The sequence below is a fragment of the Hyperoodon ampullatus genome (assembly GCF_949752795.1).
Source record: "Hyperoodon ampullatus genome assembly, chromosome: 10".
Classification (NCBI taxonomy): domain Eukaryota; kingdom Metazoa; phylum Chordata; class Mammalia; order Artiodactyla; family Ziphiidae; genus Hyperoodon; species Hyperoodon ampullatus.
Genome location: NC_136923.1, coordinates 35,846,125 through 35,871,879, shown reverse-complemented (window position 1 = coordinate 35,871,879; position 25,755 = coordinate 35,846,125). Strand labels below are relative to the sequence as shown.

Below are 25,755 nucleotides of genomic sequence, written 5' to 3'. Positions count from 1 at the left end.
CCCTGCACACCTGCTGTGTCACTTCGTGGCCCTCAGAGCAGGGGGCTGGCACCTGCACTCCTACTGTTCCTTCGCCCCCGCAGGCAGCTCCTAGACCCAGAGGAGGCCTGTGGGCAGGTTGGGACCTCTCTAGGAGAAAGACATCTGTTGGCAGATGTAGAATTTTCTTTCTTGACCCTCCGTTGGAACCGAAAATAAAGCAAGATACAGGTAAGATGAAACAAGATTTGCTTAAAGTTTAAAGGAAGGATGGTGTGATGGCTTTCTGCTTTCCACCCTCCTGGAAATCTTTCTCAGAAATGTTAAGTTGCAGCTGTTGGGCCTCCAAGGCACCTCAATCCACTGTGATCCAGGGTGAAGCCAGGAATGTTCCATTTTCCTCCCCTCCTGATTCTGGGTCCAGCACGACAGGTTTCCATATAGCACTTCCATTCTTTCTCGCCGTAGACAGTGGCTTTTGGATATCATCAGAAAAATCAATCCAAAATGCATTCAAGTTTTCATTACCTTGTAGAGACAGTCTGGATAATGACAGTCTCAGTTCAAAGATTAAGTTACGGGATTGCATTATTGAATTATAAGAAGTTTAAAGATCAGAGAGCTGTCTTAAATGTTACTTTGTATCTGTTTCCCCCCACCAAACTCAAATCTTTGCCAATTTATTTTTCTTTCACTCAACTGCATTTTTTTTACAGGATCAGGATCACAGTTTTACTTGACTGTTTTTTCCGTCAGTCTGGCTCCCGCCTGGTCTGTTGCTGTGGACGTCTGGAGAATGAGAATTAGCCAGCCGTGGCCACTGCTGAGTCCTCCATCTCCCCAGGCTGAGAGGGAGGCTTTGCATGGAGCGGGCCAGGGATGCAGGTCTGCTCTGGGTTTCTAGGTTTCCTGGCAACAGGAAAATCTTTTAAAATGCTGAACCCTGAAACCCATGGTAGTGAAAAGACCCTGCAGACTTCTGAGTCCTGGAAAAAGTCCCAGAATTCCTCTCATCGGGCTGATGGTGTTAATAAGAACCAGAGCATCAGAGAGGTGGGCTGCAAGCCCCTCAGAGGGACCCAACTGAGCACCAGTTCCTGCCTCACTCTGGGAGTGAAATCAGGAAGCGGCAGAGAAAGGAGAAGCCTGTCTCTTCCAGCAGGCAGCTTTCCCTCTGGACACTGGAGGCTTGTGCACACATCCCAGCTGAGCTCCACGCTCCCTAACTCCTGTGGGACTCTCGGCCTCCGCTGCAGCTTTCAGCCTGAGGGGGAGGATGCCCCGGCCTCTGTGCAAGCACCCTGCTCTTGGACGGGCTTGCCTCCAGAGGGAGCCTGGGAGAGAACCACTTTCCTCAAGTCCTATCAGGGCCCAGGAACACAGCAGGACCCTGCGTTGGGAGAGCGCCACAGAACACAAGACAAGGACCTGGCCAGAGTTACCCATTCTCCACCGGCCTCCCGTCCCCTCTGCTGTCCTACCAGGAGGCAGGGAGGAGGGGCCCCAGCCAGAATGCTGGCCTTCCCCAGAGAGCCCCCAGGGACATGCTGGGAAGAAAGAACCCGATTCACTGACCAATACTGGTTTCATTTCTTAAATTATCCAATTCTTGGCCATCAAACTGTAACATTCTAGAGAGATCCAGGAAAGCACATTTGGCGCCAAGGGCTGTGCTGAGCCTTCTTACTCAGGGACAGCCTCAGCGCTGGGTGGCCAGGGTCCTGGGCTTGTAGACAGGGACATCCTCATCCCAGAGAGCTGGCCGCCCCTTGATGAAGTCGGCTGCCTTCTCTGCGATCATGATGGTGGGGGCGTTTAAGTTGCCGCTGACCACACTGGGCATGATGGAGGCGTCGACCACCCTGAGGTTTTCCACCCCGAGGACCCTGGTCTGCGGGTCCACCACTGCCATGGGGTCGGAGGGCTGGCCCATCTTGCAGGTGCACGATGGGTGGTAGGCGCTGTCTGCCTTTGCCCGCACAAAGGCGTCTATCTCCTTATCCGACTGGACGTGGCTTCCTGGCTGGAGCTCCTTCCCCCGGAACGGTGCCAGAGCTTTCTGTGCAAAAATTTCTCTGGTCAGCCTCACACACCGACGGAAGTCATCGATGTCAGTTTCTGTCAAGGAGAAGAAACAGGTTAGATGCCTCCTCTTACCATGCTGGCCTCGCTGGAAGATTCTCCACTGGGAGAGGCTCAAGAAGCTGCCCAAGGGGACACGGTTCAGGGACATGCAGGTCCAAGCCACCAGGTTGCCTGTCACCTACCCATCAGCAGTTACAGTGCAACCAAGCAGAGTCCCATGAAGCCCAGACAGACAGCATCCTAGACGGACACAGCTTGCCCCAGAGGCCCTACGTTTAAATCGGGGATCTGAATTTTCTTATCTATAAAATAGAGATAAGACTACACCTCCTGCCTCTGCCACAGCGTGAGTATTATTGGGCAAAACCTGCCCAGTGGGGACTGTGCAGTTTTGCTGTGCATATAGAGGCAGGCCCAGGAGTGTAATTTGCTTTTAGAAGATACTCACAGGAACAGTAAGAAAAATGTTCTGTGAGCTACCTATACACAGCCAGATCTCCTTGCGCCTCTTGGTAGATTGTTCTGGAAGCTGCAAATCCTGCCTACTGTGTAAAATGGTGTGTCAGAGTTAGTTCAAGTGACCGAGGGCACTACATAGCAACACGTGCACGTTTACAGCCCAGGATAATGGGGTGGAGGGAGGACAGAATGTGACTTGTGTCTCAAAAATGGGGTCCAGGGGTGAGATTCAGGGACACATATGAACCCCATAAAGGCATTCAGTCAATCCGTCAAGGACCCAACAATCCCAGGTCTGGGAGAGACAAAGGTGGCTGAATTACCTGTTGACAAGTAGTTGGGTTGGATCACAGGGTGGTCATGGGGGTTGGCACTTCTCAGTTTGAGCCAGCCCACGCTCGTGCCCCTCATGGTCCCCACATGCACCTGGAAGAGCCCAGAGAGGTGGTGACCCCTGTTAACCCCCCAGCTTAGTCATTTAGAGAGGCCCCGGGTTTCCTGTGGTCCCTGGGACTCAACACCCAGAGTCAATTAAGAGCAGATACATTTAAAAATCTACCTGCATCTTACCAACCCCACCCCCAACACACACAAAAGGCATCAAAACCACCTCAGTCCCTCTCTCCTGCTTCCTGGCTTTATTACCTGATGGCTCATGTTCAGGGGCTGGCGGTCCCTGGGCAGAGCCGGCTTCATTGTCCATTTCTAGTACTCAGGACCCGGTGCAGCTGCCCCGAGCTGGGTGCGGGTGTGGCCTTGCTGTGCACCACGCAGTCTGCTTCACTCTGCCTCTCGCTCCCCACCCGCCTTCCCTCCTCTCAGACACTCCGGGCAGCTGGAGAGCAGGGCATCGCCTTCTGGGCCGCCCACCCTGGAGGCCCTGCTGCAGTGGGGAGACGACCTGCTCACCTGGTAAGCCTCCTGCTGTGGGGGGACCCGCCCATGGTCGATCACCTGGGAAGGGAGGAAGTGGAACTGGATGTCCGGGTGGGGGACCCCAGGCTGGCTCCGGATGAACCCACCTGTTTCCAGATGGGCTGTGGCTCCATCCCCTGAAGATCAGAAGACGATGAGGCAGAAGAGCAAGTCCAGGCGTGGCAGGTGGGCCAGCCTCCTCTCTCTAGTGCCTGGACCCAAGTCCTCGGCTCGGTCCTCCTTCCCCTAGGTGGGCTCACCCAACACCATGGCTTTCGATATCAGCTCCATGCCAAGGGGCTTCAGCTTTGCCCCTTCCCCTGACTCCACCACTGCCAACTGGACTGTGGGACCTGATGTCCTATGGGCATCCCAAACCTACGGCGGCCCACCCTTCACACACAGGCCGTGATCAAGGTCAAGGCCCTCTTCCATCCAACCTCCCACTGTTGCAGGAAGGGGAACCCCTTCCAGGGCCCGAGAGTGGGCTCTTCTCTAACACTCGGAAATGAATTGTCCGAGGAGGCACATGTGCTGACAAAGCAAAAGACTTTATTGGGAAGGGGGCGCCCGGGCAGAGAGCAGGAGGGTAAGGGAACCCAGGAGGACTGCTCTGCCACATGGCTCGCAGTCTCAGGTTTTATGGTGATGGGGTTAGTTTCCAGGTTGTCTCTGGCCAAGCATCTTGCTTGGCCCATCATCTGACTCGGGGTCCTTCCTGGTGGCGCGTGCATCTCTCAGCCAAGATGGATCCCAGCGCAAAGGATTCTGGGAGGCTGGTTGTCTCTGCCCTCTTTTGGCCCCTCCCAAATCCTCCCGGTTAGTTTTCACCAGCAGCACCCTGTTCTTTTTCAGGACCTCCTGTTGTGAGACACCTCAGGCAAGAGGCTATCATCGTGCCTGGCCAAGGCGGGTGGTTTTGGTTAATGGTTCCCTAACAACTCGAGAGCCCACTCTCGGGCCCTGGAAGGGGTCTCCCTTCCTGCAACAGCTGGCGACTCTGGTGGAATCTCTTCTTCACCACGACTGACATCCTGACTGCTCAGGCACCAGCTCAGCTACTGACGGACCAGACCCAGAGGCCACCACTGGGACCCTCTTGTCCCTGATCTCCTACTGACACAGATGACTGGCCAGAGTGCCCCGCCCAGGTAAGGAACAAGAGACGTTGCTGACCTCTTTGCCCTTCCCTCTCCCCTTCCTCTTCTCAACCCCTCCTATCCTACCCTCCTTTCTTCTGGATGCAGGAGTCTGGCTGAAGGGCTTCAGTTATCTGAGCGCCAGAGCCTGATCACCTCCGGTGGGCAGAGAACTTGAATTATCTGGTATCTGGTTTCTGGTAGGGCCGAGTTCCTGTCCTCCCTTCCTGGAAGCCCAGAGAAAAGTCCCGTAACGCCTGGGCGTCTGCAGGTGGCAGGAGATGTCCGAAAGGACACCCCTTTTGTCCCCCGCCTCCTTCCCCTCTTCTTTCAAACTGCCCTCCTTTCCTCCCTTTGAAATCTCTGAAGACCTGAGATATTTCCATTTACTCTGTTCATCAGTACTCGGATCTGAAGTTCTCTGTCTCTGTAGGAGGTTTTCTGAGAGACTGCAATCTTGTATTTAAGGGAGTGTCTGATTAGGACAGCCGTGCCTGTGTGTGTTTTGTACTCTGTGTTCTGTGTTGCGATTTGTGATGGCCATTCTGCCTTATGAAATGGGAAATTCTGGTTCCGTTCCACTGCAGAGCCCTCTTGGGAGAATTCTGTCTGACTGGAAAGATTTTAGCTATGAGCCTATGACTAAGAAAAAGATGATATTCTATTATAACACTGTGTGGCCAGAATATTCTTTAGACTCCAGAGAAAACTGGTTTAGGTGAAACTCTTGAAAATTCCAAAACTGGTTCTTTTTGCATATACAGTTAGAAAAGGGAAGCTTGATAAAACGTCTTTTCAGAATTCTGACCCTGAGGGAACAACTCCTTCTGGGAGAACTTGCTTTTCTGCTCTCAGGATCACTTATCTTATCTAGATCATCTCTAATTCCTGAGATTGAAGGGAAAAAAAACAATGTGGAGGGAAAGCTTTCTAAATTTTACTTATTCCAACCATTATTTATAAACTAGTGAGTTTTATAATACCTGATTCATAACTAAGTTTAGAAAATGAAGCTTTGAGATCTCTGGTTGTGTTTGTCTATATATCTGTGTGCGTTATATATATGTCCTTACCTTTGGATGTTATTACCAAAACTAATTTTTTAATGAGCTCTATTTAATTGGCTTAAGGGAAATTTAGCGCTTATATAAATTTTCAAAAATACAGAAGGTAACTGGCCAGAATTAATTTCAGGTTCATGTAAACTGGGAAATATTCAGTATTAAATTAATATCTGGTATTAAACTTAGTTTAAGTTTGTTAATTTAAATAGACATGTCGTTGTCATCAACATTAAGTATAATACCTTTATTGTACCTAGGTTTAATAGAAGTCAAATAAGATCTTACTATATCTGTTGTAAATTTGTCAACAAGGAAAATAACTTGGTGTGATGAAATTTTTTAAGTGAATTAAATACAAGTGAGATCAGAGCTTTGGGGTGAACTTTTTAGGAATAATTATATTTTAGCAATGTCTACTTGAGAATAATCTCTCCAGATACTTGGAAATATACTTGAAATTTAGAGTGGTTCTAAAGTGATGGAAGTTTATTGAATAGCTAGGTGGTTCCCAAATAAAATAAGATACTGAGACATCAATTACTAAACAGAGAAACTAAATGTATTTAGGACTATTAATGAATATGTTTGGTGCCACCCTGAGATGTTCTCTATAAGAAAGCAAATGTTTTTAGAAATTATCACTAGTATTTATGTTTACCAATCTACAGAATGCTAATGTAAAAGTTCATAATTGCTGGGACTTCCCTGGTGGTGCAGTGGTTAGGATGCTGCGTTCCCAATGCAGGGGGCCCAGGTTCGATCCCTGATCAGGGAACTAGATCCCACATGCATGCCGCAACTAAGAGTTCACATGCCACAACTAAGGAGCCCGCCTGCTGCAACTAAGACCCAGTGCAACCAAAAAAAAAAAAGTTCATAATTGCTTACCTCTTAGTTTTCACTAGAAATTAAGGTTTTTAAGAGTTGAGGGCTCTAATTTAACCATGTAATTAAAGCTAATAGAAATAATAAAGGACGCATTTCAGTGTACAGCAGGAAAGTAGGATGTGTGTTTGCCTTGAAGAAGGTATGAGAATGGAATTGCACTTTATTATAGGAAAAGAAAGTGAGTCTGTCTTAGAGCTGATTGTTTCTCAGTGGAGAAGAGAATGGGGGGGCAGACTAATATGGATACAGAAAGTGATGGAGGGTTTGTGGATGGTCAGGATTGGCTAGGTGTAGAGTACAGTCAATTAAGTGAATTTTGTTATTAAAAGCAGGCTGGTACAAGACTGGATCTGGTTTTCTCTCTTTAGTAAGAGGACAAAGTTTCCTTGGAATGCTGCTTTTGATAACAGATTGTGTGAGTTTCCGTGCCTTTAAGTGATCTGTATTTGCTTTTGAGATCTCTTGTAACTTTGGTTAAGGAATAAGCATTATCTCACAATGACCTATCATCTTATTTGACTAAGTGTTTTGAGACCTTTTGACAAACTTCCCAAATACCAAATTTTAATTAAAGTTCTTTTGACCTCCAGCTAACTTTGGGACACTTTAGAGGGTCTCTGAGGCATTTCAGAGAGAAATATTTAACTAGTATTATTTGGTATGTTAAATTACATGGAGAGCATTATCACACTAGTGATAAACCTACTTAGAATATACTGTATGGATAAATATTATTAATATACACATTCTAGAAATTATATAAAGTTTCTGAAATTTGGATATGTCCTGGTATTGTTATAATATTAGTTATCTTAAAATGTTGTATGTGACAGAAACTTGGTTAAGCTTCTTTGTCAAAAACATTGTAATTAGATCTTTAACCTTGCCTTTTTAAGACTTTTTGTCATTCACAGACAGTTAAACTGATGCTTTGCAAAACTGCTTCATCTTCAAGAAGATTCACAGAAAGGGCTTTAGACAAGTACAGGTTTCTGATAACTTTTAAATCATACTACTAAACTAGGTAAGACTTTTTTTTTTTTTGAGTAGCTATTTTATTTATGTCTTTGTTTTATTTATTTATTTATTTACTTACTTACTTACTTATTTAATTTTTGGCTGCACCATGAGGCATGTGGGATCTTAGTTCCCCGACCAGGGATGGAACCCGTGGCTTCTTAACCACTGGACCGCAGGGGAAATCCCAGGTAAGATATTTTTAACAGTCTAATGGAAACTGTTAACAAAAAGGATTAGTTACATAGGATTGAGTAAACTGATGAACGTGGTTATAATTTTTATGGTTTCTGTCTGAAACATTACTAGCTTTTAATCTGTGTTTTCCAGATATAGAGAAACCCCCTCAAACTAATTATGACTTGTAGCAATTTGGTAAATTGTACCTTTGTAAGCAGAATTGAAACACTTCCCTTTTCTTTCTACCTGATCCCTCCAGAGATTGCAAACTCTTAGGTTCCCAGCAGCTGTATAAGATAAATTAGTAAAGCCACCTCCTAACAGGTGCAGGAATCTCAAGTTATTTTGCAGACCTCAAAAAGGGAGGGATTCACCTAAATCTATAAGGCAAAATCTGTGACAGGCCCTGGCATAGCTTTCCTGGCCTTGGGAGGCCTTTTATCAAACTTAATTTGCAGACAGATTAACCTTGATTTGGATATATCTGATAAAAATGAGGGTAATTTTAGGGAGAAAGAGACATTTCAGTGGATATCAAATTCTAATTCTGTTTATTGAGGTCTGTATTCACTAAGACTCACTTCTCAGATAGTTCCTTGCTGTTATATTGTTGCAAAGTTTAATTGAATTATTAAAAGGACACTCTAAATTTGTTTCTGAAGCTTAACTCAGTAATCTATCCTTGGATGAAGATCAGATGCTCCATGATCTGCAACCGGAAGGCTAACACCAGGCTATGGTCATTTAAATTTAAAGGCTCCCTTATGTTGGGGAAATTAAACTGAACTAGGGATAACCAGCCTAGTAACACTAGGAAATTGGGCTGGGTGCCTTATGGACAATGCCAATATATACTGTCCCTTCAAGATAAGAATTGGTACACAACAGACTAAGTCAGATGAACTGGGATATACTAGACTGCACCTAATGGAAGTTCTTGACTTAAATTTTTATGTATGACCTTACTAATCCTGCTAGCTATATTATTTTTTATATTGCCTGTTTTACAAAATTGTTGTTTCTTGCATTACCAAATGTGTGACTGAGCCTCTGATAAAATGATGATATATAGTTACATATGAGATCAATGATTGTTATAGTGTAACTCTAGATATGGGAAGAAGCATATCAGCATCATCCCTCCTAGATTTAATCTAACTAGAATGTATTTTACCAAAAACTACCTCCCTCATTCAAATAAAATTTTCTACACTAGTATCAGACCAAAAAGGCCTAATCAAACTATATTTTCTCTCATTCCTCTTTACCCTCACCCTAAGCATAGTTCTATTTAATTACCATGAGTAACCTCTATAGTAACTACAACACCAATAGGCAGTGACCAACCAGTGACAGTTACTAATCAAGCACCATAACTATACAACGCCACAATTCCTATAGCCTCTTCACTAAAAAATCCAGAATCACCTGTATTATAAATCACTCAATCCTCTAGCCTGTTAAACTTGAAATACAATCTCCACTTCCTCATCTTTTAAAACATAAAATACCATTGAAAATTATATTATCGGGCCTCCCTGGTGGCGCAGTGGTTGAGAGTCCGCCTGCCGATGCAGGGGATACGGGTTCGTGCCCCGGTCTGGGAGGATCCCATATGCCGCGGAGCGGCTGGGCCCGTGAGCCATGGCTGCTGAGCCTGCGCATCCGGAGCCTGTGCTCCGCAACGGGAGAGGCCACAACAGTGAGAGGCCCGCGTACCACAAAAAAAAAAAAAAAAAGAAAATTATATTATCAACCCTGAACGAAATATACCTAAAACAGTCTTCTTAGAAACTCAAACCTCAGGATACTGCTCAGTAGCTATAGCTGTTGTATAACCAAACACTACCAACATCCCCCCTAAATAAATCAAAAATACTATTAAACCCAAAAACGAGCCACCAAAATTCAACACAATCCCACAACCAACACCGCCACCCACAGTCAACCCAAGTCCACCATAAATAGGCAAAGGTTTTGAAGAAAACCCCACCAAACTAATTACAAAAATAGTACTTAGAATAAATACAGTGTATGTTATTATTATTCTTACATGGCCAATGACGTGAAAAATCATCGTTGTTATTCAACTATAAGAACACTAATGACCAACATCCGAAAATCACACCCATTAATAAAAATTATTAACAGTGCATTTATTGATCTTCCAGCCCCATCTAACATTTCACCATGATGAGATCTCGGTTCCATTTGTTTAGTATTACAAATCTTAACAGGCTTATTCCTAGCAATACATTACACATCAGACATAATAACCGCTTTCTCATCGGTAACACATATCTGCCGAGATGTAAACTATGGGTGAGTTATCTGATACCTACATGCAAATGGAGCATCCATATTTTTTATTTGCCTATTTATTCACATAGGACGAGGCTTCTATTATGGATCCTATACTTTTTTAGAAACATGAAACATTGGAATCATCTTATTATTTACAGTCATAGCCACAGTATTTATAGGCTATGTCTTACCTTGAGAACAAATATTCTGAGGGGCAACAGTTATTACTAATCTCCTCTCAGCAATTCCATATATCGGCACAAGCCTTGTCAAATGAATCTGAGGTGGCTTTTCAGTAGATAAAGCAACTCTTACACGCTTCTTTGCTTTCCATTTTATTCTCCCATTCATTATTGCAGCACTAACAGCTGTCCCCTTACTATTCCTTCACAAAACAGGATCTAATAACCCCACAGGAATTTCATCTGATGTAACAAAATTCCATTTCACCCCTACGATACAATCAAAGACGTCTAGGTGCCTTATTACTAGTTCTAGTACTAATAATGTTAGTGGTATTTTCACCCGATTTATTAAGAGACCCTGATAACTACACCCCAGCAAACCCTCTGAAAACACCACCCATATCAAGCCAGACTGGTACTTCCTATTTGCATATGCAGTCCTGCAATCAATCCCCAATAAACTAGGAGGAGTACTGGCCCTAATCTTTTCAGTCTTAATTCTAGCACTCATCCCAATGCTCCATACATCTAGACAACGGAGCATAACATTTTGACCTCTAAAGCATAATATTTCGATCTCTCAGCCAATACCTATTTTGAGTACTAGTAGCAGACCTATTAACACTAACATGAATTGGAGGACAACCCGTGGAATACCCCTTCATTACTACTGGACAACTAGCATCTATTTTATATTTCTTTTTAATTTGGGTACTAATGTCAGTAACTAGCATCACTGAAAATAATCTCCTGAAATGAAGAGTGTTTGTAGTATATCTATTACCCTGGTCTTGTAAACCAGAAAAGGAGAATAACATTCTCTCCCTAAGACTCAAGGAAGAAGCTCCAGATCTACCATCAGCCTCCAAAACTGAAATTCTACTTAAACCATTCCCTGAAACTTTGTTATGGGACATTTACAAGATTATGAAGTACCATGTCAGTATTAAAATAACCTCTTTTTACCATAAACTACTATGTACTTCATGCATATATGCACTACCACATTAATATGTACCTAATATCATATCGTACATAATGCATTATATGTATAATGTGCATTATTTACCCCATGCTTACAAGCATGTACATTATCTTACTGACAGTACACAGTACATTATATGTACAATCGTACATTAATTATTTACCCTATGCTTATAAGCATGTACATTATCTTATTGACAGTACATAGCACATTAAGTCAAATCAATTCTAGTCAACGTGTGTACCATATCCAATAGATCACAAGTGTAACCAGCAGGCTGTGTGAAACCATCAACCCGCTTGGGGTGTCCCTCTTCTTGCTCCGGGCCCATAACTTGTGGCGGTTTCTACTAATGAACTTTATCAGGCAAGTGGTTCTCACTTCAGGGCCATCTCACCTGAAAGAGCCCACTCTTTCCTCTTAAATAAGACATCTCGTCAGACCAACGACTAATCAGTCCATGCTTACACATAACTGTGATTTCATGCATTTGCTAATTTTTAATTTTTAAAGGGATGCTGTGACTCAGCTACGGCCATCTGAGGCCTTAACACAGTCAAATAAATTGTAGCTGGACCTTAATTGAATATTATTTACCAACATCATCAACCATAAGATGTTATTCAATCAATGGTTACAGGCCATAAGGAAATTACGGACACACATACACACACGTACACGTACGTACACACACACATGCAGTAAACAGATGAATGACCTGTTTAACAAACCCTCTTTACCCCCTACTAAATCCCATGCTCTACATGCCTATAATGCCTTGCCAAACCCCAAAAACAAGGCAAAAACATATAAATACATGGAACTTAGCTGCCTACTCAATAAACATGAACTGAATGCTCAGAATTAGATAGACCTAGAAAATAAACCCCAATCATACCAATCAACTACTTAGATATTTACCATTTATATAGACCACTTTTATCAAAATTTTAACACTAAATCCAACATAAACCAACCATATACATATTACTTCACTATGTAAAAACAGCTTGTTAGTGTAGCTTAAAATCTAAAGCAAGGCACTGAAAATGCCCAGATGAGTTTACCAAGTCCATAAACACATAGGTGTGGTCCAAGCCTTTCTATTAATTTTTAATAAAGTTCACATGTAAGCATCTGTGTCCCAGTGAGAATGCCCTCTAAATCATTAAGATTAAAAGGAGCAGGCATCAAGCACACTAATATGAGTAGCTCATAATGCCTTGCTTAACCACACCCCATGGGAAACAGCAGTGATAAAAATTAAGCCATAAACAAAAGTTTGACTAAGTTATATTAACTAGGGTTGGTAAATTTTCTGCCAGCCACCGTGGTCACATAATTAACCCAAATTAATAGAAACTCAGTGTAAAGTGTGTTAAAGAGTGATATAAAATGAAGTTAAATTTTAACTAAGCTGTAAAAAGCCATAACTAAAATAGACTACGAAGGTGACTTTAGTATTTCCTGACTACAGGACAGCTAAGACCCAAGCTGGGATTAGATACCCCACTATGCTTAGCCCTAAACCCAAGTAACTACAAGAACAAAATTATTTGCCAGAGTTCTACTAGCAACAGCTTAAAACTCAGAGGACTGGGCTGTGCTTCCCACCCTTCCAGAGGAGCCTCTTTTATAATCGATAAACCCCGATAAACCTCACCAACCCTTGCTAATTCAGTCTATATTACCACCATCTTCAGCAAACTCTAAAAAAAGAATAAAAGTAAGCATAATTATCATACATAAAAATGTTAGGTCAAAGTGTAACCTATAGGATGAGAAGAAATGGGCTACATTTTCTATTTCAAGAATATATTTCTCACACACGAATTATGAAAACTAAAAACCAAAGGAGGATTTAGTAGTAAATTAAGAATAGAGTGCTTAATTGAATAAGGCCATGAAGCACGCACACACTGCCCATCACCCTCATCAAGTATTATAATAATTTCCTAAAATCTATTAGCAAATACTAATCATACAAGAGGAGACAAGTCGTAACAAGCATACTGGAAAGTGAGCTTGGATAAATAAAAGCATAGCTTAAATAAAGCACCTACTTTACACCTAGATTTCATAATTTATGAATACTCTGAATGAAATCTAGCCCAACACCTCTCCACATATCTACTAATATAGGCAGACTAAATAAAATATTCACTCAACATTTAAAGTATAGGGGATAGAAATTTAAAATATCCTCTGGCGCTATACAGAAGGTACTGTAAGGGAATGATGAAAAAAGCATTAAAAGTAACAAAAAGCAAAGTTTACCCCTTGTAACTTTTGCATAATGATTTAACTAGGGAACATCTAACAAAGGACTTAAGTTAAATATTGGCGAAACCAGACGAGCTACTTATGAACAGTTTATTAGAACAAACTCATCTATGTAGCAAAATAGAAGATTTATAAGTAGAGGTGACAAACCTAATGAGCCTGGTGATAGCGGGTTGTCCAGGAAAAGAATTTCAGTTCAACTTTAAAAATTACCAAAATAATTATAAATTTTAATATATTTTACAATGTTATCTAAATAGGTACAGCTTTTTAGAAATGGATACAATCTTATCTAGAGAGTAAAGACACAACACCATAGTTGGCTTAAAAGCAGCCACCAAGTAAGAAAGTGTTCGAGCTCAACAATAACTTTAATACCAGTAACAAGCAAATCAACTCCTAGATTTGTACTAGACTAATCTACTGACCGACAGAGGTAATAATGTTATTGTGAGCCACAAGAAGTATTTCTCCTTGCATAAGTTTACATCAGTAACTAATAATATACTGATAAATAACAGTAAATAAATACAACTCAACATTAAATTATTTATTAAACACTATTAATCCAACACAGGCAGGCACTCAAGGAAAGATTAAAAAAGTAAAAAGAACTTGGCAAACGCAAACCCTGTCTGTTTACCAAAAATATCACCTGTAGCATAACTAGTATTAGAGGCACTGCCTGGCCAGTGACAACTGTTAAATGGCCGCAGTATCCTGACCATGCAAAGGTAGCATAATCATTTGTTCTCTAAATAAGGACTTGTACTTGTTAAGGGAGAGGATTTGAACTTGAATGGCCACAAGGTTTTACTGTCTCTTACTTTCAATCAGTGAAGTTGACCTTACCGTGAAGAGGTGGGAATAACAAAATAAGACCAGAAGGCCCTATGGAGCTTGAATTAATTAAGCAAAAAAACCCTAACTAAACCACCAAGGGATAACAAAATTTTATATGGGTTGACAATTTTGGTTGGGGTGACCTTGAAACACAAAAAAGGCTCTGAGTGATTAAAGTCTAGACTTACCAGTCAAAACATATCATCACTAATTGATCCAAAAAATTGATCAACAAGTTACCCTAGGGATAACAGCTCAATCCTATTCTAGAGTTCATATCAACAATAGGGTTCATGACCTTGATGTTGGATCAGGACACCCCAATGCTATAACTGCTATTAAAGGTTTGTTTGTTCAGTGATTAAAGTCCTACATGATCTGAGTTCAGACCGGTTTCTATCTATTATATAGTTCTCCCAGTATGAAAGGACAAGAGAAATAAGGCCCACTTTAAAAAGTGCCTTAAAACCAATTAATGATATAATCTTAATTTAATTAATACATATAATATATTACTCAAGACCAGGGTTTGTTAAGGTGGCAGAGCCCGGTAATTGCATAAAACTTAAACCTTTATAACCTGAGGTTCAAATCCTCTCCCTTAACAAAATGTTTATAATTAATATCTTAATACTTGTTATCCCCATTCTTCTAGCCGTAGCATTCCTAACATTAATTGAACGAAAAATTTTAGGCTATATGCAACTTCAAAAAGGGCCAAATGGGCTTCCCTGGTGGCGCAGTGGTTGAGAGTCCGCCTGCCGATGCAGGGGACACGGGTTCGTGCCCCGGTCCGGGAAGATCCCACATGCCGCGGAGCGGCTGGGCCCGTGAGCCATGGCCGCTGAGCCTGCGCGTCCGGAGCCTGTGCTCCGCAAGGGGAGAGGCCACAGCAGTGAGAGGCCTGCGTATCGCAAAAAAAAAAAAAAAAAAAGGGCCAAATATCATAGGACCATGTGGCCTATTACAGCCCATTGCTGATGCAGTCTAATTATTCACTAAAGAACCACTACAACCAGCTACATCCTCCATTTCCATATTTATCATTGCACCAACCCTAGCCCTAACCCTAAACATATGAATTCCCCTACCCACTTATTAATATAAATCTAGGAGTATTATTTATGCTAGCTATATCAAGCCTAGCTGTATACTCCATTTTATGATCCAGATGGGCTTCCAACTCAAAATACTCATTAATTGAAGCCCTACAAGCAGTAGCACAAACAATTTCATATGAAGTAACACTAGCAATTATTCTTATATCAGTCCTCTTAAGAAACAGGTCTTTTACCCTCTCAACCTCCATCACAACACAAGAGCATTTATGAAAAATTTTCCCATCATGACCCTTAGCTATAATATGATTTATTTCCACTCAAGCAGAAACTAACCAAGCTCCCTTTGACCTAACAGAAGGAGAATCTGAACCTGTATCTGGCTTCAACATACAATATGCAGCAGGCCCATTTGTCATATTTTTCTTAGCAGAATACACCAACATTATCATAATAAACATTTTCTCAACAATCCTATTTCTAAGAGCGTTCCATAACCCCTACATACCAGAACTATACAAAATCAACCTTATCATCAAAACACTATTACTAACAATTTCTTTCCTATGAATTCAAGCATCCTACTCTCGACTCTGATACGATCAACTAATACATTTACTTTGAAAAAACTTGTGACTACTAACGCTAGCCATATGCATATGACATGTCTCACTACCTATTATAACATCAAGCATTCCTCCACAAACATAAGAAATATGTCTGATAAAAGAGTTACTGTGATAGAGTGACCTATAGAGGTTTAAACGCTCTTATTTCTAGAATCATAGGAACTGAACCTATGCTTAAGAATTCAAAATTCTTTGTGCTACCACATTACACCATAATATATAGTAAGGTCAGTTAAATAAGTTATTGGGCCCATGCCCCGAAAATGTTGGTTTATATCCTTCTCGTACTATTAAACTCCATCATCTTTATCATCATCCTAACAACCATTATCTCAGGGACCATAATTGTAATAACCAGCTCCCACTGACTACTTATTTGAATCAGTTTTGAAATAAATATACTAGCCATTATTCCCATTACAATAAAAAAGTTTACCACATGAGCTATAGAAGCATCCACTAAATATTTTCTAACACAAGCTACCGAGTCCATATTACTTACAATAGCCATTATCATTAACCTATTATACTCCAGCCAATGAACTATTACAAAAATCTTTAATCCAACAGCATCTATAGTAATAGCAATAGCCCTAACCATAAAACTAGAACTATCTCCATTCCACTTCTGAGTACCTGAAGTTACACAAGGCATCTCATTGACAGCATGCTTAATCTTATTAACATGACAAAAACTTGCACCCTTGTCAGTATTATATCAAATCTCACCATCCATCAGCCTAAACCTAATATTATCCATACCATCTATTATAATCGGAGGATGAGGTGAACTAAACCAAACCCAACAATGAAAAATTATAACTTATTCATCAATTGCTCACATAGGGTGAATAACAGCCATTATATTGTAAAACCCAACTATAACAATCCTAAACCTACTAATACATATCATAATAACACTTACCATATTCATACTATTCATTTACAGCTCAGTCACCACCACACTACCACACACAAAATAAAATACCCGTTGTTACAACCCTCATTCTCATCACCCTGTTATCAATAGGAGGTCTTCCTCCACTATCAGGATTTATGTCAAAATGAATACTCATTCAAGAAAAGACAAAAAATAACAATATTATTTTACCCACACTAATAGCTATCACAGTGTTACTCAATCTATACTTCTACATATGACTCACGTATTCTACAGCACTAACTATATTTCCCTCTATAAATAATATAAAAGTAAAATGACAATTTGATTTGACAAAACAACTCTCCTAACAACAGTAATTGTAATATCCACAATACTCTTATCCCTTACACCAATCCTTTCAGTATTGAACTAGGAATTTAGGTTACACAGACCAAGAGCCTTCAAAGCCCTAAGCAAGTATAAGTTACTTAATTCCTGCTCAATAAGGATTGCAAGACTATATCCTACATCAATTGAATGCAAATCAAACACTTTAATTTAAGCTAAATCCTCACTAGATTGGTGGGATTACATTTCCCACGAAACTTTTAGTTAACACCTAAATACCCTAGTTAACTGGCTTCAATCGACTTCTCCTGCTGCAAGGAAAAAAAAAAAAAAAAAAAAAAAAAGCGGAAGAAGCCCCAGCAGAATTGAAGCTGCTTCTCTGAATTTGCAATTCAATATGTAAAATTCACCACAGCACTTGGCAAAAAGAGGACTCAACCCCTGTCTTTAGATTTACAGTCTAATGCTTACTCAGCCATTTAACCTACATTCATAAACAGCTGACTGTTCTTAACTAACCATAAAGATATCAGTACCTTATATTTACTGTTTGGTGCTTGGGCTGGAACAGCAGACACTGCCTTAAGCCTGTTAATTCATGCTGAATTAGGCTAACCTGGAACACTGCTAGGAGATGATCAGATTTACAATGTACTTGTAACAGCCCATGCATTTGTAATAATTTTTTTTATAGTTATGCCTATCACAGTTGGAGGCTTCAGAAACTGACTAGTCCCACTAATGCTGGGGCACCCGATATAGCCTTTCCCCATATAAATCATACAAGCTTCTGATTACTTCCACCCTCCTTCCTACTACTACTTGCATCATCAATAGTTGAAGCCAGTGCCGGTACAGGCTGAACTGTATATCCACCCTTAGCTGGAAACCTAGCCCATGCTGGAGCTTCAGTAGACCTTACTATCTTTTCCCTACATCTAGCAGGTGTCTCCTCAATTTTAGGTGCTCTTAATTTTATTACTACAATTATTAATATAAAGCCACCCACTATACCCCAACATCAAACACCATTATTTGTAATGATCAGTTTTAATTACAGCTGTATTGCTGCTGTTATCATTACCTGTATTAGCAGCCAGGATTACTATGCTATTAACAGACCGAAACCTAAACACAACCTTTTTTGACCCCGTGGGAGGGGGTGATCCAATCTTATATCAACACCTATTCTGATTCTTCGGACAACTTGAAGTCTATATTCTGATTTTACCTGGATTTGGAATAATCTCACATATTGTAAATTATTATTCAGGAAAAAAAAAGCCTTTTGGATATATAGGTAAGTATGAGCCATAATATCAACCGAATTTTTAGGATTCATCGTATGAGCTCACCATATGTTTACAGTAGGTACAGATGTTGACACATGAGCATATTTTACATCAGCCATTACAGTTATTGCTATTTCCACAGGAGTAAAAGTATTTAGTTGACTAGCAACCCTTCATGGAGGTAATATCAAATGATCTCCCACCATAATATGAGCCCTAGGCTTCATTTTCCTTTTTGCAGTAAGTGAATTAACAGGAATTGTCCTAGCTAACTCATCACTAGACATTGTCCTTCACGATACGTATTATGTAGTTGCACACTTCCACTACATATTATCAACAGGAGAAGTATTCACTATTATGGGAGGCTTTGTACATTGATTCCCACTGTTCTCTCAGGTTATACACTCAACTTGAGTAAAAATTCACCTTGTAATTATATTTGTAGCTGTAAATATAACCTTCTTCCCACAACATTTCCTAGGTCTATCTGGAATACCATGACAATATTCCGACTGCCCAGATGCATACACAACATGAAATACTGTCACATCCATAGGCTCATTTACTTCACTAATGGCAGTAATATTAATAATTTTCATAATTTGAGAGGCATTAGCATCAAAACGAGAAGTCTCAACAGTAAAGCTAACATATCTCCCAGGAGAATTCGGGAGTGGCAAAAGAGGGAGGAGAAGACCAATCTCCCAGAGTCCTTCTCGCTGGAATCCATCTTGGCTGAGAGACGCACGCACCACCAGGAAGGACCCTGAGTCAGACTATGGGCCAAGCGAGATGACTGGCCAGAGACAACCCAGAAACTAACCCATTACCATAAAACCTGAGCCTGCAAGGCATGTGGCACAGCAGTTCTCCTGGGTTCCCCCAGGCTCTCTGCCTTGGGGTTCCTTCCCAATAAAGTCTTTTGCTTTGTCAGTACGTGTGTCTCATCGGACAGTTCCTTTCTGAGTGTTTGTTAGACAAGAGCTTACTCTCCGGCCCTGGAAGGCCCTGCAACACCTGCACCGCCTCCTCCTCAAGGTGCTGCAGTCTCCCTGGCCCAACAAATTCGTTCTTCAAGCACACCCAGTGCCTAGCCCCGGGACCTTTGCACGTATTCTTCCTGCCTAACAGACCCCCTGCCAACATTCTCTAGTTTAACATCCTAATTATTCCTTCACTGTACTTAAAACTTAGCACGTTTACTTAGTTTCCTTCCATTGTCTCCACTAGAGCGTAAACTCCCTAAGAAAACCTGCCTTATTAGCACTTCTCACCATGTAGCACAGCACACGGTAGGTGTGCGAGAAATGCATGCTGAGTGAATAAGATTTTGAAGCACTACTTCCTGGCCAAACTCAGTACTCTGAGACCCAGCTAGAAACCGCATGGAAAATGCTGAGAAATAGAGGCTGTAGTCCAGCATCAAGTGTCCTTTCTCTGCATTTTCTCCTGGCCCCTTGGGCCCCAGGCAGTGTCCAGGATGAGGCCATCCCTATCCATCCATCAGGAAGGGCAGCACCCAGCCCCTGCAGAGTCTCACCCCGGGTAAGCCCTGTGTATCACGTCTGGTCCTCACACCAACCTGCCACACAGGAACTGCATATCCCCATTTTGCAGATGGGGAAACTGAGGCTCAGAGAGCTGAAATAAATGGCATAGCTCAGCTCTGAACCAGCAATCTAGAGCCACAGCCTGGGCTAAGCACCTCAGGAGGGAGGCTGTGCTGCCCACAGAACATCTCTCCCAAGGTCATGGATGAGCACACCCACCTGTGAACTTCCAGAGCCACTCCAGGCCAATCCGGACCTTCCTCAAGGGCTTCTGTGCTGAGTGGAGGGTGATGGGGGAGGTGCACGCCTGCTGGATGTATATCTCCAGGTGGTCTTGGAGGTTCTGGCCAACTCCTGAAACCAGAAGGGGTGGTTAGGAAAATGTCTCCCAAAGGGGCTTAGCTGGCCTCTCAACATCCCCTGGTTTTGAAAACTTTTCCTCCACCCACTTATCTGCCAGGCCAGCTCCTGCTCATTCCCAGGGACACCATTCCCTCACTCCCAGCCATGTCTGGCCCTCTCAGATGCTGCCAAAGCTGCCTGCCCTTGACACTCGCTCCCAGAGCAGCACCTGTAACCATCCAGGTGCCTTCCTGCTAAGCAGCACCCTCCACCAGGGCAGTGCCCACGCCTCCAGCTGGCACCACTCAGTGAGCTGTCCCAGAATGGCTGACCCTGCACCCTCACCCCTGGCCTGGGGAAGGATGGAAGCAGGCCCGTCATGCTGTGCAGACCCAGCATGAGCCCATCCAAGCTCAAGGGCACACTGGGCAGGTCACTGTCATGGACCAGCACTTTCAAAGACCTCTTATGATAAAGCTTCAAGCTCTGGGAGCTTGAGTTATAAGAGAGGGCAAGAGGGCCAGGCTCCAAAGGGCATCAGAAACAATCTATGAAATAAATATTAGGCCTGGGAGAACCATCTGAACATGAACAGCATGTCAGGGTAGCTGGTGTGTCCTGAGGATGGAAGACACAAAGGCCCGGACCCCTCTTGCCACAGGGCTGCCCTGTTGACCTGCCTGAGCCTGGCCCAGTGGGCTTTACGGGCAGATGCTCCCTGCTAGAGGTGCCTCGCTGCTGAGAGGGATGGGATGTCTGGGGAAGGGAGGAAAACAACACAAAAGCTTGGGGTTTCGCTGGGGGTAGGAGTCCAGCGAGGCATGGGGGACCTTCAGGCTTGCGGGAACAGTGTGACAGTCCTGAGGAGCCCTGACTCCTGTCCCCTCCCCACTCCATGCTAATAAAGTATAATAAACTTTTATTTAACAGGGACACCTTTGGGGCGCAGTGGGGAAGGGAGCTCACCAGGCAGGTGGCACACCACCGGGATGCCCAGTTGCTTGAGGTCGTCTGCATTGCCCACGCCTGACAACATGAGCAGCTGTGGAGAGTTGATGGCACCTCCACTCAGAATCACCTCCTTGCTGGCGTAAGCCTGGAAGAGGCGAGGAGCCATGCAGGTCACACTTTCCCAGAAAAGCCAGTCAGAACCCCAAGAATATGGCCTTGGCATGACGTACCCACATGGTGGGTGGGGATCCTGCTTACAGTCTCCAGAGCAAGGAAGAGGATGCTCAGGGCGCCACTAGGTGAAAGTAGCCCACACGTGCAGCTGTGGGTGTGTGTGATCATAAATCAAGCACGGTTCATACTCTGATATATTCTGCAACAGCCTGACAGTAACGATGGTCTTAATTAAAAACAGGACTGTAGAGCTTAAATGAGATAAATGAAAGCAGGCACTCAAACAAGCAGTTTAAATAAAGCACATGGTGAGCAAGATCTTCACGTGGGATGCAGAACAATCCCCACGTGCTCCTAAGTGGAAAACAGCAACAGTGCAGAAATAGGGAGTGTGATCACAGGTATGGTTTTTAAAGCCTCTAATATAAACTTATCAATTTCTGGACAAGTGTGGAAGGCAATAGCAGGAAGAGGTTCATGGGGGCACTCGTGCCCAGGCACCGTGGGCCCTTTGCAGGTGGCTAGACTGGGGCTCCCTCACCTCTGCCAGGCCACCACCTCCTGGGGACAGTCAGGCTGTTGCCACCAGCCGCTCACTCCTTATCATCATGTTGATGGAGACAAGGACATGACTCCTGGCCACCCACACTGACTGAGTGTGACCACGGGGTCACTGCCGACTCCCTCCCTGCCATGTGAGCTGCCCATGTGGTGGTAATTCACTCACCCTGTGGCTCTGGCCGTTCTTGATGTACTCCACACCCACCGCACGGGTACCTTCAAACAGCACCCTGCTCACAAATGTCTGGGTCTCAGCCGTGAGGGTGGGGCGGCTCAGTGCCGGATGCAGGTACGCGCAGGCTGTGCTCCAGCGCTTGCCTGCAGGACAGAGCAAGGAGATGAGTCACAGCCCCAGCCTGTTCCCTAGGCACCTATCGTGCACGGGGAGGTGGGGAAGGACTGCAGAAAGAGGGAATTTCCCTTCCCCTGACTGGGCAAGCTCTGCCTTCAAAGGCAGGCTGAGACCAAACTACCCTGTCCAATTGACATCCTGGGGCCCCTGGATGCAGGTGGGAAAACATCCCTCACCCTTGACAGGACGACAGAGACCAGGAGCGGCTGATAATGAGAGCCCTGGGTCCACCCGGGCCTTGCCTCCGCCCTGCTGCAAGGCCCGTCACTGCTCTGTGCCTCAGTACGCCCATCTGTAAGGCTTTAAAACTTGAGGCTGTGTGGCCGGAGAGCTGCCTCTTCATTCCACACCAACAGGGACCAGAGGATGCCCAAGGGGTCACCATCTCCGAGTCACTTCTCATTGGCTTTGAATGGTATTCTGTGGCCTGTCGCCAGTGTAATCTGTCACATCTCCTCCACCTCAAACCAGCCCCAGTCTGTCCACACTTACTGACCATGACAGGTGGGGGCAGGAGGGTCGGGACTCTGATAGAGCAGCGTTTCGTTTTTAGAGGAGGAACCTGGGAGATGGGGAATCGGAGGCCTCGCGCTACCTTCGTGGATGGTCATATCCATCCAGCCGAAGCCCTCTTGCTGGAAGCCGTTCATGTCCTCAGTGAGTGGGTAGCCGGCCTCTTGCGCCGCCTCCAGGAATGCGCGGTGCAGCGGGTGGCCGCTCTTGCCCCGGGACACCCGCAGGGGACCGTCGCCGCCGCGGTACCTCCCGGCGCCCAGCTCGTGCGCCTGCGCCTTGCGGAAGTAGGGCAGGCAGTGCGCGTAGTCCCAGCCCGCCGCGCCCTCCCGCTGCCAGCGCTCGTAGTCCTCAGCGTGCCCGCGGACGTAGACCATGGCATTGAGCGACGACGAGCCGCCCCAGACCCGGCCGCGTGGCCAGTACAGCACGCGGCCGTCCAGGCCCGGCTGCGGCTCCGTGTGGTAGCACCAGTTGTACCTGTCATCGCACAGGTTGGCCACGAGGGCTGCGGGCATGTGGATCTTCCACAGGAGCCGCTTGCTCCCCGCGTACACATCCTTGGGCCCGGCCTCCAGCAGCAGCACTCGCTTGTCGGGGTCCTCCGTGAGCCGGCTGGCCAGCACGCAGCCAGCGGAGCCCGCACCCACCACCACGTGGCTGTACTCACCCCCAATCCGGGGGCGCTTGCTGGCCAGAGCACGGATGCCCCGGGGCCAGTGCTGCCCCAGGGCTCCCCATGGGCCGAGGCTCCCTTGCCTCCAGCCTCGAAGGATGCACCACATGCTTCCAGCCCAAGTCCTCTTACTTCCACGGAGGGGAATGTGACGATTCACTTTCCCTAAAACAGAAAAAGAGGTTTTGAAAAGTTTAACTCAGCATGCACTGCAGAATCAGCCCAAAGCTAGGGCAGCAAAGGTCCCCTGCAGGCCCGCCAGGTGCCTGCCAGGCGCTGGGTGGGTCAGGCCTGGCTGGCACATCACTGCCCTGGGGAACCAGGAGGAACAAACGGAAGCACAAGCAGGGATATCAGCCCTGTGGGGTCTGCGCATATGGACCGACAGGCTCAGGGCTGGGGGCACTGGAGTGGGGAGGTCCCCAGAAAGGCTTCCCTGTGACACCTGTGCATGAACCTGGAGGCCGGGCAGGAGTCTACCTGCTGGAAAGCAGGGGCTTTCCAGGTTTACCCTCACTCCTCATCTGTTCAAGACAGTAGACAGTTGCTGAGTCCCTACCACGTGCCAGGCACCATTTCCTCTCTAGCAATACTCCGAAAACAAGACATCTGCTCTCAAAACTGATGGTCTGGGACTAGGGAGACAGACAAGACTTACATAAATAACCAAAGGAAGGTCAGGGTGAGAGGCTGGAGACTAAAGAGCTCAAAGCCTTTGACCTAAGGGCCCCAGAGTGCACGAGAGGGCTTTTCAGCAGGGGATGGGGTCAGAGCTACAATCTTTCAAGATCGCTCTGTTGAGTGCTGGAGTTTTAACAAACACCAATAACTTCTGGAGGATCCTTTCCCAACAATGTTCGTATTAATCCCAACGTGCTCAGTGCACAGAGGTGGAAAAGAGCCGAGATATCCCATCAAGACCTCCACTGACACAGGAACCTCTGAGAAAGCCCCACCCATGAGGCTCAGGCACACAAGGCCCACCCAAGACTGAGGCTGCAACAGGAGAACTGGAAAACCTCAGGAAAACCCTGATAAATCCCTCGACCCCTTCCACGAGCCTATATCAAGTAACAGAAGCAGCCTATCACTGGAGGCAGACTAAGAGGTGAGAGTGGAGAGAAAGGTTCCACCCCCCCACCCCCACCCCAATTCCTGCAGGCACAGGAGAAAGAGGCAGCAAGGCCTCCTAAAAGCTAAATCTGAAGCAGGAATTCTGAGAACCTTCCAGCGCTCCAGGCCTCATGCTAGCACAAGGCAGCAGCAGCCCACAGCACAACTCCCGACTGGGAGTGACTCAACACTCCACACTAACGACCTGATAGAATAAAAGGCACGCCCTTTTCTAGGCATAAACGCTACTTACCTCAGTCCCTACTATCCTGGTACACACAAGGTCACGCATTCAATAAAAAAATTAATAGACATAGAAGTAAGAAAAAGAAATGACTCATTATAAAGAGAAAAGTAGTTAACAGAACCAGACCAAGGGGACCCATCCAGATGTTAGAACTATCAAACAAAGACTTTAAAATAACCAAGTTTAACATCTTAAAAGATTTAGTTCAAAAGGTGGACATGTTGAACAGACAGGCAATTTCAGCAAAAAAGTTGGCAACTATTAAAAAAGGCACAAACAGAACTGCTAAAAATAAAAAAAAATTTTTTAATTACTAGAAATGAATAATTTGACTGGACATAGCAGAGAAAAGAATAAGTGAAACCGAACATTAGGTTAATAAAAATTATCCAAAGGGAAATAAAAAGAGAAGAAGGAGTGAAAGAGGGAGAGAGAGAGAAAAGAGCAACTGAGAGTATGGGATGATATCAAACTGTCTAAAGTATAGACAACTGGAGACCCAGAAGTAGGAAAGGGATAAAGGGAAAAAAGAAGAGGGGGAGAGAGGAGGAGCAGAGGGAGAAGGGGAGAGAGAGGCAGAGAAGGACAGAGAAAGAACAGGGGAGAAAAGCTATCTGAAGAGATAAGTGCTAAGACTTTCCCAATATTGATGCAAGACAAAAACACCATAAATTCAAGAAACTTAGGGCATCCCCAGCAACATCAATACAAAGAGAAACACATCTAGGTACATCACA

The 25,755-nt window shown here is 44.4% G+C and overlaps 1 protein-coding gene across 1 annotated transcript; it reads right to left on the bottom strand.

Moving 5' to 3' along the window:
- Positions 1–1,570: 1,570 nt before the first annotated feature.
- Positions 1,571–23,767, bottom strand: CHDH (choline dehydrogenase; the record flags this gene model as incomplete). Its single annotated transcript, XM_079713055.1, has 7 exons — positions 1,571–2,097; positions 2,847–2,949; positions 3,433–3,575; positions 20,309–20,443; positions 21,398–21,527; positions 22,284–22,435; positions 23,065–23,767. 7 exons carry the CDS (start codon positions 23,765–23,767, stop codon positions 1,679–1,681), a joined length of 1,785 nt encoding a protein of 594 aa, XP_079569181.1. The 3' UTR covers positions 1,571–1,678.
- Between the last annotated feature and the right edge of the window lie 1,988 nt (positions 23,768–25,755).